General features: G+C 40.0%; 1 protein-coding gene across 3 annotated transcripts in view; it reads right to left on the reverse strand.

The window, feature by feature from the left end:
• Window positions 1-20834, reverse strand: part of robo3 (roundabout, axon guidance receptor, homolog 3 (Drosophila)) — an 83223-nt gene that overhangs the window by 23199 nt on the left and 39190 nt on the right. For 2 of the 3 annotated variants that reach the window (XM_046410838.1, XM_046410837.1), the window contains exons 4-10: window positions 20644-20764; window positions 18987-19125; window positions 18067-18194; window positions 15387-15398; window positions 8099-8223; window positions 4885-5056; window positions 2073-2278 (exon numbers count right to left, since the gene is read on the reverse strand). In XM_046410838.1, coding sequence (XP_046266794.1) covers window positions 2073-2278; window positions 4885-5056; window positions 8099-8223; window positions 15387-15398; window positions 18067-18194; window positions 18987-19125; window positions 20644-20764 — 903 coding nt within the window. The remainder of the gene's footprint in view (window positions 1-2072; window positions 2279-4884; window positions 5057-8098; window positions 8224-15386; window positions 15399-18066; window positions 18195-18986; window positions 19126-20643; window positions 20765-20834) is intronic. The other variant, XM_046410839.1, reaches the window with a different exon arrangement.

Raw genomic sequence — 20834 nt, forward strand, 5'->3', positions numbered from 1 at the left:
ACAGATGCTTGATAATGATGTCAGATTCTTTTTTGGAAGAGCGCAGACGTGAAATGTGATTACCGACTATAACACGTGTACACTGGGATTCAGCGTCAACACATGAACTCGATTTCCTGCTTTAACCTGATTACTCCCAGTAATCTGTTTTCTTTTGTCCATGTTGTCCTTCTCCCACTCCTCAGGCTTTGTTTGGGTCCTTCTCACTTGCTTTTTTCCACCATGTCATACCCATGTGCACCCCCTACCCCACACCCACATAAAGTGTTTAACAGAATGGTAGCACAAACCTCTCACACACACTACCCGTCTGTCCGGGATGTCTTGGCACCAGTGTGGGACAGCAAAAGTGAGTGTGTCTGGCAGAGATCCCAGGGTAATGGTATCTCCTCACTGCCAGGGTGCAAGGAACAAACAGACCATCTGTCTCCCTCCAGGGCCCCAGATTAAATTGACTTATTTATACTGATTATTTCAGGGTTAAACGTGCTTTATGAGTGCTGATTAATTTTTATACTCTCATGTTAAAGAAAGATCGTGCTTTCCAATTCTCATTTGGAGTTAATTCATGGAAGAGCTCAAATAAAAAGATGTTTACAGATTTTCACATTGATAAACTCAACATTGGTGTTTTCTAATGACTTTGATGATTCCCTAACTTTATGTCCAAGACCACTAACAAGTTGGCATTTGTGGTTTTGAGTGAAACGTCTCAACATCTAGTGGCTGGATTAACATGAAACTCAAAGGATTCATGTTCCCCTTCAGAGGAATTATAACAAGTTTGAATTTGTCTGGGTTATGGCCAGATACCTGCTAAACTAACAACATTCCCATCAGCCTCAGCTGCACTTAGGGTTCTGTGCAAATTAAAAACTGATAATATGCTAACATGCTAAACAAATATGTGGAACATGGTAAGAATTATAGCATCAGCATGTTAACATTTAGTCCAAAGTGTTCCAAAGTACAGCCTCACAGTACAGTTATTGTTTCTAACCATCACTCCAGCTTACTGAAGTAAAAACAGAGTCTGTCTGAAACAGCAGTTCAGCTGGAGTGTTTCGGTGTAATTGTAGGCCTTTATTCTTTATTCCAATGATCTATTCCAGTTTGTTAGTGTCCAGACATCACTGTCATCCAGAAACTGAAGAACCACGCCTCTAATGAAACAAATGACCTCTACAAGTAATTTTGTGATTTCATCACTTAAATGCAAAGCCACAAACACCTTCTGTTGTTATGTTTGGTGTAAACAAATAAAATCAAAAACACAACCACCACCAGTAAGGGCATGTCTGCCTACTATGTAGAATCTCATCAAACAGAACCAAAGTTGACAGAGAACTTCCACAAAGTGTTTGACAGCTTGGGTTCAAACCATTTCTCCTGCTATCCTCTCCTCACACTCAGCCTCCTGCTCCTCTTCATCTTCATCTTTCTCTCTCATCCATCCAGTCCTCACTCGCAGTGATGTATTGAGGATCTAATTACAAGTCTCAGCGATCGTTAATCATTGAGAGCCCACAATCAATTAATGCGCGAGCGTCCTCGAGTCTTGCAGAAGCTGCGGTGACCTCAGGTGCTGTTTCATACCCAGGAGGGAATTCTGGGCAGAAAGGATTTCATTAGCATGGAGTAAGACGGTGCTAACGACTGCTAATGGCCCTGCACGCTCATTATCATGGTGATCACGCCTCACAGATGCGGTTTTGCTACATTCTCCACCTCTCCAGCTCTCATAAAAACTCGTTATTTGAGTCAACAGTAAAAATGTCCTGTGTTTAAGTGTTTCATACTTTCCCTGCAATTAAACCTGGTGTTTTATCGTGTAATTTGTTTATCTTGCGTGAACTATATCATGTTTGTTGTGCAAATAGTGATACATGCAGGTTGTGAATACATTTCATTAAGTTCACTGGAATGAATGATTTGGAATGAGAAGTAGTTATAAATATGCAGTGAGTTAAGCTAAGTTGAAAGTCATCGCAGTAAAGCTGTGAATTTAAAAGGCAAAATGACACAGGTGTGAATTCCAAATTTTTCATATAGTATTTCATTAGTCATGATACCTGGAGGTTAGTGATTTGGAAAGTGCCATTTTCCATCAAGCTGATTCGATCATCGTTCCCCAGGATCCTCTGGCCGTCTTTTTCCCATTGGATGCTGGGGATGGGGTTTCCCATGATGTGGCAGTGTAACTGAGTGGTGGAACCAGGAGCTAAAGTGTAATTGGATGGTCCCTGGCGGATGATGGGCGGGACGCGGTCTGAAGGTGCTACAGGAACAGAGAACAGATTCAAGTTACTTTTGGATCTTGCAGAAATCAGCTGTGATAAAATTTCAAATTCACTTCACTGTAAAGCATATGCTACACAAAGGTATGAGACTGTACATTTTCTACATGACCATGGTTTACAGGGCTTTACATTTTTATCCAAACACTGCATGCTTTATGAAGATATCGCACCTCACTTTCTGCTCAAAATCCATTAAATTACTATGCTAAACTATTAGATGTTTGATGTATTTTTTCCATAACTGGTGGCTCTTCAGCTTATTATCATTGTTCGGAAGTCGTATTTACAGAGGAAGACAAGAGAAGGTCACTGTTAGCTCTTTGGGTTACATATTCCCATGTTTGCACGTAAAATCACAATCTGTCCTGCCTTGTGAGATGTAAAATGTCACCACAAGAGAACATCGTCTCCCAGAGGCCCTCAAATCCACCTCTCTGTGCTCCTGCCCCAGTTCAACATGCAAATCGATGACATAGATTTTTCTCAGGCAGGAATATGTTGATACAGTTACTTTCTGTCAGAGCAACGGACCACTTGACAGGATACTGAATAGCACCTCAATGCATACAGTATTTAATATTTATTATACTTGACAGTGCCTTTTCAACAAACAGCATACTTTTGAATAACCATAAATTACTTGGAATATAGTTTTACCGGACCTTTTATTGGTCCTAGAGTAAGTGGTCCTTTTCACTTGTAGTCAGAAAGATCTGATTAAAAAAACGACCATTTAAATGTAAAATATATACTGTATATCTGTAAGGTCCATCCGTTATCTTTGAAATGGGATTGCAGCCATTGATTCCAGTGCTAACAGATCCATAACAGTGAGGATGGATTTCACTTTGTGAAAGTTAAATGTGAGATAATTTTATGGCATCTTTTATTAGCCTGTGGAAATGTCAAAATAAATGACCAGAAGTTGTATGCTTTGTTTACATCAGCTGCACCACTGGGCTTCACATCAGAGGAAAACCTTTCACAAACGTATACATTTCCCTATTTGATGTGCTGTTCCAGCTATTGCTTGTAAACCTTCACTGAATAAATGTCCTAAAGAGCACGCATGCTTTCACTTGGTCCTCAAGCGCCCACAGCCTTCCTGACATCTTTGTCATCGCCAAGACACTCATGGACATATATGGCTGCACTCCACAGCTGTATGTCTGTTAGTTCAATCTCCAGTGTAAACACTATAGTATGACGTTTACCAACTGGCAGAGTTATGCTTAGTTTAGACAAGTCAGAAAAGTTCTACACATTCATAAATGCTTGTGGAAAGGAGCAGAAGACAGTAACGAAAAGTCCTTGGCTGTCTTTCTTTTCTTTCCTTCAGTGGGCACTCACAAAGCCCTTGCCCAGCAATGACTGAGCAAAAACGGAACATTTCACTCTCCTCCTACTGTCTGACATTTAACTACAGACCTGAAGCACACCCTCATTAGTATTCTGTGCTGTAGAGAGCTCTGATATCATCAGCTAACTGAAGCTAACTGAAAATGTGAAAAGTCAACACAGGAGTTTGTGTCGTTAGAGCTGAACAAAATCTTTGTTTACTCCCTGAATGGGAGGGAAGCATATGTTGAAGCAAGGTTATTTGCATAGAACTATCACCAGTTGTCTCTTTTGATTACATCAGATAAGCGCTCCTGCTGTTTGCTCATTTGGAGGAAGAATATTTTAATTTGAGACGGATTTGAAGGGTTTTCTCATTTATAACGGTGCACATGTAGGGGAAGGGGAGGGATGTTAAATCAACAGATTGTGGGAAATGATTAATCAAATGTGAAGGTGAAGATGTTTAAAGAGTTTAAAGATGGGTGAAGAAACTGTTGTTTAGATTAGGAATATAAGTTTTTTTTCATGGGTTTTCCACAAACAAAATTATCTTCCTTTAATCCTTTAAATGATATCTACTCCTTTCCCCTCATTTAAAATTTCAGAATGAATCAATATGTAATTATTTTACATTTGACAACTGCTGGACACAAGCGATCTCCTGCTTCGCTGTGAAACTGTAAGAACAAGAAGAGGGGAGTTTAAACAGCGGTGTTACAATGTGTATGTCAATTTGTCATTTTCTTCAGTTCTGAAATTTACTGGCAGAGGTCAGACAATATGCCTTGATGCAGTGTAAAGATACTATTTTTCAAGCATTTTGTGACAGCTTTTGTCACTTATTTACTTGCTGGGAAGGCCACTTTGGGTTAGGGTTAGGGAGAAGATTTATTGTGTGAAGATGTCCTTGCTGTCAGAGCTGGGACACTCCTCTGACAAAGTTTCTTAATCTGAGTGAAGCTCTTCTTCTGGTTAAATAAAAAGTTCAGTATTTGGACCAAACACTGGATTCAGCAAAAGCAAATATACAACAGATGTGAGTGTTTGAGGAGTGGAATCCAAAATCCAAGTAACACAAGCAGCAAAACGGAGAAAAAATAATCAAGAAGTCAAGTAGGTTTTTACTCTCTGTAAATACTGTAGCTGTTACTGTATCTTTACTGTGATGGCTGATTATTGCTCTTCCAGTCAAAGATCACCGTACACCCACACTCTGTTGTCTGTTTGTCTGTTTTCCACTCACCGCTTTCCACCTCTAACAGGGCTTTGGTCAGGATGCTGCCAGCCACACTGATGGCCTGACAGATGTAATAGCCAGAGTCTTCGACTTGGACGTCAGTGATGGTCAGCTCACCGCTCAGTGACACAGAGAAACGACCCGACTGTGACGGCTCCTGGATGGGGAAGAGCAGGATCTAAAGAAGAAAAACATCATTTACTTTTTTCATTCTTTATCATTCTATGCCTCAATATACATTTCTTGATCCATTTTTTAACTGATATCGGTTTGAAAGACAAGTATACATCATCAATTTGTGTTAACTGTGTTAACTTTTTTGTGCTTTTTCTCAATAGGCTGAAACTCAATGAACATGTCTTGAAACCCTCAAGCTACAACACAAAGGGAGTTATGTCAACGGCAGACATAAACTGTCAGGCTTCATTTAGAGTGCAGACAACATTATTTTACAGATGAAGCTCTCTTGAATGTTCATAGATCAGGGCTTGTGTCAACATGTTCACTTAAGCCAAACAGATACAGAAAAGGTTGGATCATTTGAGAAAAGGACACAGAAGACATGAGAGAGCAGTGACTGACCACGGAAAGACAGATGAACTAAAGCCTCCAATTCAAATGACAGCCCTTACTCCTTAGCTGGAACAATAAAAAAAAAACAAAGTGGAATCTTTTGTTGATTGTTGTCTTTTTGTGCACATGACTGCGTGTCTCCAGCTATGAAACTTACAACAACAACCACATGAAATGGAGAAAGAGAGCGAAAAACATCAAGTGCATGAAAAAGAGATGGATTGTTGATGGATATGCGGAAGGACAGCAGCAGAGAGGATGAACAGATGCAAACGGCAGTTTACCATTTCAGGCTGCAAAAGATCTATATTGCACAGCACTGACAAACTGTTGTAGTTAAACACTAATTTTCAGTACTGGTTCTCAAAAAGCATCATTTAAGAGGCTGGAACCAGCAAATGTTTGACATTTTTCTTTCAATCAATGAATCAGTTAATTGACTAATAGTTGCAGCTCTACTCAACTGTTAGTTTTATCTGGTCAGATATTGTCAGGACTTTGCTCAAGGGCACTTCAAGAAGTCGATGTTACTCCAAACCTGAAACATTCTCTGACCGCAGAACTGAATAGCTGAAATCAACCTGTTGGATGCCATTGTTCATGGAAACTTTAGCCGCAATAACTACCATCAGTGACATACAGTATAACCCTTATGCACACATAAACATTCATATGAAGCCTTGCCTTGCCTTGTACAAATACTGTATCAGTTCCCCTCTTCTAATGAATACTATGATCCCCAGCTTCTGTCTCTTCTTCTTCTTCTTCTCCATTTCCTCTTTCATTTGTCAATATGAAATGATTGTGTATTTCCAGCGTATTTCACTGAAAGGCAGCCACTCTTCGTGTTACCCACATACTTCCTCTCCTCTTTCTCTATGTTTTCTCCTCTTTATCTCTCTCCTCCACTCTTGTTCTCCCTCACCCACACACATTCTCCAGGCCTCCTCCAATCTCACTCATCCCCCTCTAATCTGTACCTGGGAGCCATGCTAGAGGCACCCACGCTCTCCCATCAGGCCTTTCAGTGCATTCCAACTGGCTGCATTGCTTATCATACACTTGCGTTTCTCACACACATACTTATGCATTCTCAAACCTACACACACACACACACACTTTTGAAGACGTGCAGGTCTGTGCAGACTCACACTTTGGTGAATAATACTCTGTTTGGATGATGGGAAAATGAGGTGTGTATGATTGTGTGGTTGTGTGTGTGAGTCAGCCTGGCACTGAACCACTGCACAAAGTGGGAAAAACAAAGGACAGACATGACAGAGAGCAGAGACGAAGGCTCTCTAAAATATCACAGCATCTGAGTGGCACAATGACTTTAGAAGAAGTCAGATTTAGGACTCATTTTGATTTTGATAAACAGGTTTATTCACATTTTTTTAAAAAAAGGGTGAAATCAGCTAAAATTGTAATGAAAAAGTATTTAATTATGTTGTGTTGTTGATCGACGACTGTGCCTTTTTGTTTCTTTTTCTTTTTTTTTACAGGAGCACTGCAGCTTTCTTTCATGCTGTGCTGATGATGTCGACCTGAACGCAGTAGATTTGAGATATGTTTGTTTACTTCAATCTAGAGTGAAGAGGAAACACAACACTGTCTGGGTCGATCGTTTTAAACTTTCGAGATGGATGTGAACATATTCTGAACTCTTTTTTTTTGTACAGCACCCTATGGTCTTAGCACATTTTTCACAGCAAACTTCATCTGAAAAAACCCAAATTTAAGACATGTTTCAAAAAAGTAAACAAAAATATACTTTAACCTTTAAACCTCTAATTATGCTCTATACTACACGTAGACATGTGACTCTACGCTACCATTTTGGCCTGCTCTCTTTTGTCAAAGAGATAATGAATCTCAAGAGAGCTCTTGGATAAAGAAAGGGTAAACTAACTAAATAAATAACAAGTATTTTAGGTTCTTTGTGACTTAGGTTCTTTGTCATTAAAAACACATGAACATTTGTAACTTTTAAGAGTAGCATTTCCTAACACTGAAATAAATATCGAAGCTGCTGCAAAACATACTTAATATTTAAACAGAAACAGAGAGCTCTTGGAAACATGCATCTTTGAGCTGGTTAAGTGCAGTCCAACATGAAACAACAACAACACAGACCTCAGAGCAGCGACAAGGAATATGCACTGCGGTAAGCACAACAGCCAATTGGATCTTCAGGCATATGTGGCCATGAATGAATTTAGTATATGGTCATGTGGTTTTAAACCAATCCAATTCCTGCACTGGTGGTGAGACATCTAATGTTGGATGTTGGCGACACCCTGATTGAGGTTGAAATATTTTTATAATAAAGTTGTATTTTCTGAACTCCACTGTGGAAAAACACAACTGACAACCAAAATCATAAAGTTGTACAATGGATTCAGATATATCCATTCCATGGCTTCACTTGTCCAACTTCTCTTTATGTGAAAGTACAGAAACCTCTATCAGCAGTGGGAGCCCTGTTAACCACTGGCTCCTCTGCTAGTCAAACACCATTCTCCAATCCAACTACTGACAAGACACAAATTGACAGTGAAACCCTGATGGATGCATGAGGACAGATGCACTGTCATCCTCTAAGTCACCTAGCTGACTTTAATACACATGACAAGACGGTTTCTACCTGGCTGCCTTCTTTTTGCCAAAAAACGGCTGGCGGGGGGTTTCCTTTGGTGCCACAGAGGAAGGTCACGGTGCGACCGGGAGCTGTGATCTGATCTCGCGGCCGAACCACGATCTGAGGGGGCACTGCAACACAGAGAACAAACAGAAACGGTTATCAGGCCACAACAGAAATGACATATCATATCTTGTCATTCTTTGTGTGTGTGTCTACCCAGTGTGTGTCGAGTGGGCTTAATACAGTGAGAATGTGTCAGCAGTGGCATCGTGTATATTAAGCTGTGATGGGACACAAGTGATGACAGCAACTCATAATTGACAAATCTCTCATAGTCTTTACCTCTCATGCACGCAAACAGACACACACACACATGCAAGCACATACAGGCAGAAGCACACAAGTTCATGTATACATATCTGTACTGATTATAAGTAAGCATAAATCAATACAAATCTCTGCTGCCACCTACAAACATCATTTACATTTACCAGTGTTTGCTGGAAGCGCTTTTATTGCCTCCACAATGAAAACATTTCCATGAAGACAGCCAAACTGAAGCAAACTTTAGAAGTAAGTATTAATATGACCTGATGTAGAGGCAACAAAGTCAAAAGGATATTAAGTACCAAGCACAATGATTTAATATTTTTAAGTTAACGAAGTGACTAAACATTGGTCATTGTTCAGAATGTAAGTCAGTCCCTGACAAATCACCCAGCTGTTATTCTGTCTTCAGAACTTTCAACTTTGTTGAAAATAACCATTATCTACAAATACTCAATAAACTTTACTAACCAATTACTCTTTATACCCATTTTCAAGAAACAAGAAGCAACAAACTGTGTCAAGGCAAAGAGATGGGGAAAGACAAAACAGACAATGAGTCAATGAAGCTTCATGCTTCTCCTTTACTTCAGTATTAGTATTGATGATGATATTAGCGTAGACTAATACTTGGTCTGGATGATTATCAGGTCCATTACTCAGCATTTTTGTGATCACTGTATCAGCGTTGTCCACCTGCTGATAAACAGCACTGTCTAATTGATTACAATGGCGTAAGTAGTACGTACTTCAAAAACTGTACTCAAGTACAGAACGTGAGTAAATGGCAATCCTAAGTTTTGACACTAGGATTCATAGCAGGAAATGCATATCAGTTCTAGATATTGGTGATCATTCTCCTTGATGACAAATTGATGATAAAACATAATGGTTGATACCCAATCTTTGCTTTTTTGCTTCCACTTTTACTGTTTTAGAGATTAAGGAATTTAGTCCCTTTTCAAAAGTTCCAGGTGGAAAAGAAGAGGTCGAATTTTTTCAGTGGTCCAATCTTGATTTGTTTGGCTTTGATTGATGAAGCTTGCCATATCAACAAGGCCAGCCCAGAACACACAGAAATTCAGGTTTATGGGTCACCTTTCTGATCCCAGGCACCAGGCTAATCAGATGTCTTTGAACACAGATCGAGGGCAGGAGAGGAAGTCTCTCTCTCACACACACACACACACCTTTTTGATTTCTATTGATTCTGTAGCAAGTGACAGGCTTTCCTGCACAGAGGGGGGTGTGAATGCATAATGATGCCCTCCACCAGTCCTAATTGATTTCTCATCTTCCCACCTGATCTCACACTTCTCTTTCATTTCATGTGTAATTAGCAATGAGAGAAGCCAAGAGAAAGAGTACGACAGGGAGGCAGCACCTTCCCTTGTAACAGAAATACAGCAAGAGAAAAACAGTAAGCAGTTACAGTGAAAGTGACAGAATAAACAGGCAACTTCCACCTTTCCTTATGTGAAATCTAAATTAGCTGAACAAATTCCTGAATGAAAACATCGAAATACAAAGAAAAGTCTTTCAATAATCTCGATCCAGTCTGGCCATTCTCCCCTGACCTCTGGTGTCCTCTGACCACTGCATAGTTTCTCTTTTTCAGACCATTCTCTGCAAACCCTAGACATGATTGTGCATGAAAATCCTAGCAGATCAGCAGTTTCTAAAGTACTCAGACCAGACGGCATGGCAACAACAACCGTGCCACGTGGCGTCATCTTTCTTCCAAATTTTGATGCTTGGTTTGAACTTCAGCAGGTTGTCTTGACCATGCATACATGCCTAAATACATTGAGTTGCTGCAATGTAATTGACTGATTGCATATCTGTGTCAATGAGGATTGAATGGGTGTACCTAAGAAAGTGGCCGGTGAGTGTAGCCTATTACTATAAAACCTAAAATAGAAAACTCCAGGATTTTTTTTATAAACCCTGATTGACATGATACATTCAAAGTCTGGATGAAACAAAAACTGTCATACAGGCCAATCACAGACATTCACATGTCCACCAATTTTCAGTTCCCATTTTGTTGCTCGGTGCCCCAAACAACATTTTGCTACCAGGAGACTGCACCAGCAGTGGAGCAGAAATATTCTGCAAACTTGTAGCTCAGTGTCATTGAACCCCTACTTTCACTTCCCAGCTACTGCACCTCAAGGACAGGCTTCCTGTCAAGGCTTATGAGAGGCCTGAAATATTGAAGAAATTTAGTGTAACACCAACCTGTTATGTAATGCAAGCCCTAAGCTTGTGCACATACAGATGTGATGAACACACAAGAGAAAAGGCAATGTATCAGAAGACATTGCTAAGCAGGCCATTTGACAAAAACTTGTCAACACCTGAACATTTTCCCCTCTCACCGAACACACCACCTTAACTTCGACCCAAATAAAGTGACAGCTAGGAATATTCAGGCTATTAAATTGCTGTTTTTGGTGTGCTATGCAGCCCTGTCTGGAGAATAACAATGTTTGATTTGAGGAGGCAAGCCGGCACATTGCCTGAGGCTGCAATAAATAATTAGCAATAACGGGTGCACTCGGCGCGACACTGAGCTTTAGATTTAGGGCAGGAAGCCACATTAGCATCCTCACATGGGATGGAAACGGGGAGACGGATTGTAACAGAGCAGCTGAAATATACATAACAAAAATCATCAAACAATGTCTGTATATCATAGAAGCTACTTCCACAGCATGTTTCTTGTACAGTAATTTAGTTTTCTGGGATGCTGTTTTTGTACCTATTGTTGTTTCAAGTGCCCTTTAAAAAGACCATGGCACCTTTACTGTTGAATTTTATGAAATATATAACCGGGTCTGCAAAACTGATGGCACATAAACTGATAGCTGCAGGAGGCAGTGCCAGGGAGGGAAATTGGGTAATGTCTAAATAAAGAATAAAACACACAAGATAGGAATTCAAAGGAGCCTGAAGACTTCTTTTATATGCTGGATATTGCCAGAGCTGGAGAACACAACAAGCCTAACGTGCCGAGAAGGAGGCAAAAATAGACAAGGACTGCAAGTTAAATTTCCACAGCTTTTACGATAAGAACTGTCAGACTGAAGGAGGAAAGTCTGGGCTGAGTGTGAAGTGCTCGGTCTCTTTGAGTGTCTGTGCATGCTTCTGTGTGATGAGGACCAAATGTTCTCTTAAAGATGAGAAAAATGCTGTGGAGACACATGGCTCTTTCTTACTTTTTGATTTAGCCACTTCAGTCTTTCAGGGGAATGTCAGAATAGATGAGGTGAGGATTAAAATTACTTTCATGACAGGGTCACATAATACAAAATGTATGTCTCCCCAGAGGGCTCTATAACAGAGGTGATTGTGGTCCTGCCATGGTTAGGCACAATGCAATGTCAGACTAAACGGTACATTCAGATGAATATTAGCTTTGCATATCAACATCTTTGTGGACATCAAACTAGACAAGACAAAACAAAAAAAAATCTGACAGGCTAGCCCTGAGCCATCAAACACCCCAAAATAGTGCCCTTAGTACAATTTTTATACCAAAATGATCAAGTATGTGCACTTTATTTTAACACAGGTAAGCCCACTAAAAATAGACAATTGACTTGGAAGTAGCATGGAAGTAGCTATAGAGTGAACCGTCTTGCTTTCTCATTTCCACACACACAGCTCCAATTGGGTCCTAACATGCAAGCTAGTGAGAATGTTACAGTAGCTACTTCTTTAACATCTTTTACTTTAGTCTTTCTTTCTAAATGATGCTCAAGCGCTGACTGAACGGAGGCTGATGGAAAACTACTATTTGTGTCCTTAACTTTTAAAATGATTGTGTATATCCTTACTGCCAAACAAAGTTGGAGCCAATAAATACCAGTGGCAGTGGCAGAGTCAGCCAATGCAGGGTTGGACAGTTTTGGTTGGTGACAGGGTTGCCAATCCCAGCTTTAGCTGGGTTTTGGAATGGACATCCTCAATGGATGATACTTACACATAAAAAAGCAGACAAATGTTTTGGCCCGCTCAGCTTCTCATCAAATATTGTGCTCCAACTAAGACAGATCAGAGGGTGTGATTAGTTTCACTGCTGTTGTGTAAAACAGCATGTTGCTCAATCACAGAGCAAAGGCAGACAAAATGCTTACAACCAAAGCATCTTACCTCCTCCATTCTCCCCATCTGCACACTTGACGTGTGATTTGCCCCAACACACTGAAGCTATCACATACAAGGGAACACAAATACACACACACACACACACTCCCAGCGGGAGTTCCTCAGGGACCTCGATGTGACAGGCAGCTGTCACAGTCCCATGCTGATGCAGATAGCATGTTTCACACAAGTACGCTTGAGTAAACACACTCTCACACTGCTGCTCTTGCTGCATGAGTCTTCAGTTTCATCCTTTCAGAACAATCTGTCTTTCCCAGACACATAAACACTCTTTTTTCCCCCTCACATTGTTTCCATTGTGATGATTGAGCAGGTGGTTATTTCCTAGGCATAATGTATCATTGCTGGGTGGTAATTCATTTATCCTTTTATTTAATTTGAGGTAGACCTTTATGCCTAGAACTCCCACCTATCTATCTAAAATCAATATATAAATTGGAAAGCTGTTACAGCTTTAAAAGGACTGAGAATAAGTTAATAGAGGTGAGGCTGCAATTGTTAGCCTTTATAATATCTAAGCACATTCAGGCAAGCACAAGGAAATCAACCCCTATATGGTAAATGACAGAGAAATTTAAATACATACATTTCAAAAGGAAGGTTATTTTTCTCTGGTCTGTACAAATGTAAGGCAACCCATTGAGATACATTTGTTTTGCTTCCCTGAACCATTTTTTTCTTTTTTGTTCCCTTTACCATCCATGTTTTTTCATTCCCCAAGGCTGCACATTCACAGAGAGGACCGACTCAAGTCAGGCTAGACAAAGACTCATCAGGTTGCGCTCATTTCTTTTGCTGGCACTTTTGGTTCAGTATGCACACCCAATGAAATATGGAGCAAATAAAGCGTCAGTCTCTGTTTAGATTTGCTTTCTTGCTCACCGACTCAAGAGAGGCAACTAGGTAACTAAGCAGTAAGCTAGTTACTTTGAGTTTGACGCTTAGTTTCACATTTGTCTATTCATTTAGACCGCTGAGGCAAAGGTTTGTTCGGTTCAGTTACCCAGTTTCACAGATTGTTCATTTCTGACAGCATCTGTTTTTTTTAATTTTTTTTCACAATGGATGCGGGAGTCCAATTATATCACCTGATTAATTGGCCATTGGCTCCTCCAAACTATCACTATTATGTGGGCCTTAAGAAAACAGAGTGGGTCAACCTCTGCTTTGGAGCCCTGTGGCCTCCCCTGCTGTGGCAGGACAGGCGTATCCTGGTTTAATTGTTGTCCTTGCCTTCATCCCTCTTCAGGATGTCCTGATCGTTATCAAGCATGTCTGATATTTTACTCCAAGGTCTTGTAGCAGGACTAGTCAAACAAGCCAATCTGTTGTTCTGTTAAATGTCATGATGGAAATCTAAACATCATCTAACATGCATCCAACCTGAAATTTCCAGAAAAAAAGGCATTTGAAAAGGAAAAAAAATTCTGTTTGTTCTTTCTAATGCTGTCTTTGTGATTTCTGAAATTTTCAACCCAACCCAACTCTATTTCAGCCTACCTGCTTGTGTCATTTATTCACGATTATCCTTGCCTTTGATTAATTATGTTCTTTTCATGGTCCAAAAACTATCTTAAAATGATATTTCCTTGATACCACCAGGGGTTACTGACAACTGTAATGCAGTGTAAAATGGTGTGGGATTGACCACCGTTACAGAGAACTGTTTTTCTAATGAGCATAGATCTCTGCAAACTTGTGTCATAGCCTTAAAGTGTTATTTCATCCCTCTCTATTGCGCCTGCCTACGCCTATGTGAAGCGACTGAGAGGCGAAATAGATAAAATTGTAAAATGGTGTCAACCTGTAAAGCATCAAGCCACTCTCAGGAACAGAAATATACAGCAAAAGAATAAAAACCAACACTTTCCCTAAACACACACGGCAGTTAAAACTCCTCTTTGTTGTGTTATCTAAACTGTCCCTGAAACCCATCATTTACACCCCCTACTACTTCCTCCATTTTTGTTGTTGTGACATCAGAGATAGAAACTGTCTGACAGTTGTTTCCTCAGACACCTGTGAAAAATTGCAAGTCCTTTCCCCAATTACACGTTTGTCTTCCAGGATTGCCAACGAGAGTTCATGAACTGCAATACAAAGTCATAAAAAAAAACAATATTTTTTCTTCCCTGGTAAAACGTCTACCTCGTGGTTTCGGCATTTCTCTGTTTCACAGCACATGAAAGAAACATTTTTTTAAATCAGGAATTCACAAATACAGATGCATGTTAAATGATACCATGCCCAAGCAGCTTGGTGTTGTGGTGAGCTTTTGCTGAGGAGGTCTCTGCTGAGGACAAACAATGTAAAATGACTATTTTTCAAAGTATCAAAGCAATGAATATTCAGTATGTTATTGGGGGACTATTATACTCGTATCATTCGTTTTTACCCGTGTGGGACATTAAGGGCTTTATCCACTGTAGTTCCCTTTGACTGTATGATATTGAAGAGCATTTGTGTTTCAAATTGAAGATCCCTGGTATTAATGGAAGTTTTTTCTTTGTGGTAATGGAAGCTCCAATAAAGCATGACTGAAGTGCACTTGTGCAAAATCAAAAGCTCCACTTCACATTTCCAGAGGAACCTCAACACTAACTGACCAGCCTCTACTCCTAATTGGCCAAAGAAACAAACAAAACAAAAACCAACAGTGGTACTGGGGGTTAGGCTTTACAACATGGCAACATTACTGGCTGTCAGTTATGTCTGTTTTGTCTCTTTTTTTCTCTCTCATACACACACATACATGCATGCATGCAAAGATGGGATAAAATGTAATACTTACTTGATGGGCCGACTGTGATGGAATGATGCAGAAAGGGGTGGAAAAGGAAAAAAAGGAAAAGAACAAATGAATGAGAATGAGATGGATGGTGTTACTGGATGAAAAAAAATTTGAACACGACAGAATGAAACTACGGAACACCACTGCCACTCAGGTTTATTCAGTATTACTAACCACGTGAATGAACTGAATGTGAATGAACTGAAGTTAAACTGGCTGCTATTGAAATGGAGTGGTCCCAAAAAAAGGCAACGATGGATGAGTCAGAAGAGGAAATGAATGATGAAATGAATGTGGACACAAGAGGAGGATAAGAGGATGTGTTCTGATTGATCCGTGGTTTTCTACAATAGATGGTCATTTTCATTTGTATGAGTGCATACGCGTATGCGCGTATGTACGTGTGTGTGTCCTATTATCACTAATGCTGTAGCGGCATGCTCCGACCCACAATCAATTTCTATCTGGTAAACATATGCCACTGGGAATGACTTCATCATTCTGCTGCAAAATTCTATTAGCAAAGCACATTTGTGCATGTTGGAGAGTGTGTTTATATGTGTTTTCTCTTGCGCAAACAGCCCGTGTCTGTTTGTCACTGCATGCGTGTGTCGACAGTTGTCAGAAGTGTTGGTACAGACTGTAGGCCTGCTCACAGAATAAACTATTACAGAGTAAAACTCCATTCTCTTTTATCATCACAAATGACAGATTTCTCATCCGAGCGCCTCTCTTCAAGCGACTGAATTTATTCTAATGCAATTTCAATGCTTTTTGATCTCTCTCTCTCTCCAGAGGGACAGCGAGTCTAGGCTTGAAAGGAACTTAAAATCTATTTTTCACTTTTACTGTCTTTACTTTACTCGTTTCAGTTAACAGCATCTCACCAGTAGCATAATATGGGGATTTTTAACCAGCCACAATGTCTGTCTGGCTGTTAATTCACACATTTTGCTGACTTTGTGAGAGGAATATTTCCTCGTATAAACATTTTGGACATTGATGATAACATTCAACATGTTTTAAAAAGTAAACCGTCTTAATGGCAAGTCATCCACAAAAGCTATCAAACTGAATTCATCAAAAGAAAGACAAATGAGAGCATGCTGGCAGATGAGACATTTTGTAATGCATGACAGCAAAACTATCCATCTGTGCAAATAATTTACCCATGAATTCAGTGTTAAAATCTGGTTTTCCATGAGCGCAGAATGGCCTCCCCTGAAGTTTCACTCACTGAACTAGATATATTGACATAATGCAGGCGACTTTGCAGATTTTCATATTTGTATTTTGGAGAAATGCACTAATACATTTAAAACAAGTAGCATTCACAGTGCAGTTGAAACTGACCCAATTTTTTTATTTCTTTTTCACCAAACTGATCTTGTTGTCATGACTGTTCACACAGGTCTTTGTATGTGACCTGTATCATTTCTTGAATGGTTAGTTGATGTGTGGTGACAGTCTGTCAGCTTTTCAGGCTGAGGGAAAGAAGGCAAAAAAGACTTTGACTGAGGCATCTTGTCATATATCTATTCATCTGCAACCTCCTGTCTCCCAGATGTTCTTCCTGAGCTCTTATATATTTTGGTTTGTCCACCACGACTGATAACTGACAAATAATGATAAAACAGTGATGTGAGAATCTGACTGTTCACACAACTGTCACACCAGCAGGAATCAGATATGCATCTGGTTTATTACCACATATGAAGAAGAAGAAGAAGAAGAAGAAGAAGAAGAAGACGAAGAAGAAGAAGAAAGGCCTTATTCAGACTGATGGCCCAAATCCATCTTTTCATGTATGCAGATTCTATCAAGACTGAGTTTAGAAGGGCTGGAGAATTTAAAAAGAAAAGATAAAAAAATGAAATGCGGTTTTTACAAATTGTTTCCAAACCACATCACGGTCTGAAACACAACGAAGATCAGATTTCTAAAGATGGCAGTGGTAATGCAATACACAAAAACGATGTCCAATACAGAGTGACGAATTTGAGAAATAAATCTGATTTGCCTGCAGTCTGAACAAAGCCCATGTGACCCGTTGACTTGCTGTTCACATTGTCATTGAAAAAAAAAAAAGATTTTGCTCGCACTGCACACAATATTCATGCTTGATACCAAATTAAATGATTTGCTTAAAAAAAAAAAGTTTTTGTGATTCACATATTTAGCAAATGCTAAGCTTCACTTGTATTCATTCTCATCATCATTATAGCTGCAACCCCAACAAACAGAGATCAAGCTGGGAATATGAGGGATGGCATTTTACTAGAAATGTGTGTGTGTGTGTATGTGTATGCATATTCCTGTAATTGTGGGGGCAAAAATCTGTTTATGCAGTCACATTGTGAGGACCCAACTTGCTTATGGGGACAAAATGCAAGTTCCCACAAAGTAAATATTTAAATATTAGTGTGAAGACCTGCTTTAAGATAAGGTTTTATGATTGAGGAGCAGGAGAGCAGAACTATGGGAGTTGTAGTTACTACTACTGACATTTTCTGTATAGAGGAAGTTGGCTATATAGCCAGAAACCCCATGGTGGTGGTGGTGGTGGTGGTGGTGGGTAAGTCTATGTAACATCCCCAGAAGTGATGGGTTTATGTGTTTGTGTTTGTTTGTGTGTGTGTGTGTGTGTGTGTTTAATGAGCGAGGAAGAGTAGCTTCTTACCGTGCACTTGCAGGGTACCCGATGCTTCGGCTTTGCCCACGCTGTTCTCTGACACACAGGTGTAGGTGCCCTCGTCTTCACCTCGCACCTGGGTCAGACGAAGGCTGTTGTCACTGCGGATCTCAAATCTGAAAAAAATATCAGCGCACAACATTTAGCACAAAATGCGATACATCATTCTTTTCTGTCCAGCTGTTGGTGAATTTGAGGTTTCAAATACTATACTATCAGGTTTCTTACTATCTGAAAAGTTGATGTAATGCAGCTGGCAGTATACTTAGCAATATACTAAGATTTTCTTTGTGTCTCAGAGTACTGTCTACATACATATATACAGGCATGTGCCAAAAAGCTGCACAGAAAGTGTCTATAATCTAAGCTGAACAAGCAGCTAATGTAATTACTATCATAAATGCATGTGCAGACTGGGTGACCAGTCCTGTGTGGCTTCAGCAAACAATGCAACCCATCAGTCTCTATAGATAGAGATATAGACAGATCTGGGCTGACAGCAAGGGAATATTTTACCCTATTTCCCTTGAGGGATTGTTAAAGTTTCATCCACGAAGTGTGCGCAGACAGGAGTGAAGGAGTATGGCTCTCATGGTGTTACCTGCAGTAGCATCATGACTATTACCACACACATTTGCTGACATATTCACAACAGTGGGAATGCATCCACTCTTGTCTCATTTTATTTAGCTTAGCACAGAACAAAAGGTGCTTGAGAAAGCATATATGCAGACACTTGTTCGCTAATTAGTTATGTCATGAGTGAAATGATAGCATTACTTATTAAATGTAATATGTCGTTAGGTAACACCTTAGCACCCAACCCCCAGCTGGCTTTAATGATACCAGGGTGATACTGACGCATAGAGCGGTTCTAAAAGACCATGTGAGTGTTGTTTCCGTCGTACCTGCCCCGAGGCAACTCTCCCTCCTCTCTCCGCCAGCGGACAGTTGGAGTTGGGTCTCCATGCACCTCGCAGAAGAAGTCCACCGTATCGTCTGCCAACACCACCTGGTTTACAGGCTGTTTGGTGAACACTGGCCTCTCTGAAGTTAGACAGAGAATGAAGGGAGGATTAAAAAGGCTTGTGGTGCTACTTGACAACTGCCTCTTCACATTTGTCAGAAGAGTGTATAAATTTGGGGTAGCTTGACCAAATTCAGACATAAGTTTTGCTACAAAATCCTAAATGTTTATAGTGTATTTTATCAAATTCCTTTTGGAAACCTTAAAATATATGGACCCCCCCTCCATTAGCCGGCTGATTGAGCCCTTGAGCAAGGCACTTAACCCTCCAATATGCTCCCCGGGCGCTTGATGCTGCCCACTGCTCCTGTGTGTGTTTCACTGCATGTAATTTGCCGGGTGTTGCATGTGTGTATTCAACTAAGGATGGGTCAAATGCAGAAGACGAATTCAGTGTGTGTATGTAAAAATATATATACTGTCAATAAAGCTGATTCTAAAAAAAACAAAACAGAGAGAGAGTGGAGAGCAAGAGAGAAAGTGAGAAAGGAGTAATGGCTCAGAAGAGAAGGACCTGAAGGGTCAGGAGAGTTAGGCATGCTGTGGAAAAACTGTGTGGGAAAGCTTGTGGCCACTGCATTGCACCCGAGCTCACTTTGAGCCTGAATATTTGATCCAAGCCTCAATTGAGCCTGAGAGATTTTTTTCCAAAAAAAGATCCCACTATAAAAAAGCACCCAGGATCAACAATCAAACATGTGATGAAAGATTTTTATAACACATTAGTGACCGTAATCACTGATAGAGCTTCATGCCCGATGCAGGTGAATAACAACATTGTGTTACACAGGTGGAAGAACGAAGACACCAGACACATTTGTCCAGAGAAACAAATATGCACTGAAGGCTCTAATCATAATCATTTTTTCAAATTGAGACAGATGACAAATTAGTGCAGATGTGCAGACTATTATTTTGCCAATTACACAGATGGGAGTAATATTAAATATAAGGCAAAGTGACAGGCCATGTATTTTCAGGGACCATAAATTGATAAATTAGGTGTTTATACACTGGGTTAAGGGTTACTGTTGCACCACAATGCGCAGGAGGAGGAGCATCTGGGTGGTGGTGGTGAGGAAGAAGGGTTCTATGGGACTGGAAAGAAAATATCAATCTTCTATCTCTTTCCTTCGATCAATACACTTGGAGAAGCCTTCTGCTTTTTGAGAGCAAAGCAGAGAATCAGAGAGAAGAAAAGAAGGAGAGGTCAAGAGAGCAAAGCAAAGAGCTTATAGAAGGGAAACATTCCTCTCCTCCAACAAAATCAGCTGAGGAAAGAAAGTTCAGCTCAAGAGGAACAAAATCATAATCATAATTTCATTCAATTTCAATCATAATTTCAAATATATCTTCAACCATTATTATTTGAAGATATAGATCTTTGCATGTGATGTTTTTGTGCAATTAAATAATAACCATGCTTGTATAGGAATTTGTAATATCACAACAAATCAGATATAATTCCCATCTTTCATTTCCCATATATTATTTGCTGGTTCACTATGATTCAATGAGATTCGGTAAAAGTGACTCACCAAACACCACCAGTTCAGCAGGATCACTGTCTTTCTCTCCAACCATGTTGGTTCCAACACACACATACATGCCAGCATCACTTTTCCTGGTGTTGGAAATCATCAACTTGCCACCTCGGATCTGAAAATGGTGGGTAAAGGGATGAGAAGATGGGGAGGAGAGGAGGGTGAGACACAGAGGGAAATGAAAA

This window comes from Scatophagus argus, chromosome 14 (assembly GCF_020382885.2).
Source record: "Scatophagus argus isolate fScaArg1 chromosome 14, fScaArg1.pri, whole genome shotgun sequence".
Lineage (NCBI taxonomy): Eukaryota > Metazoa > Chordata > Actinopteri > Scatophagidae > Scatophagus > Scatophagus argus.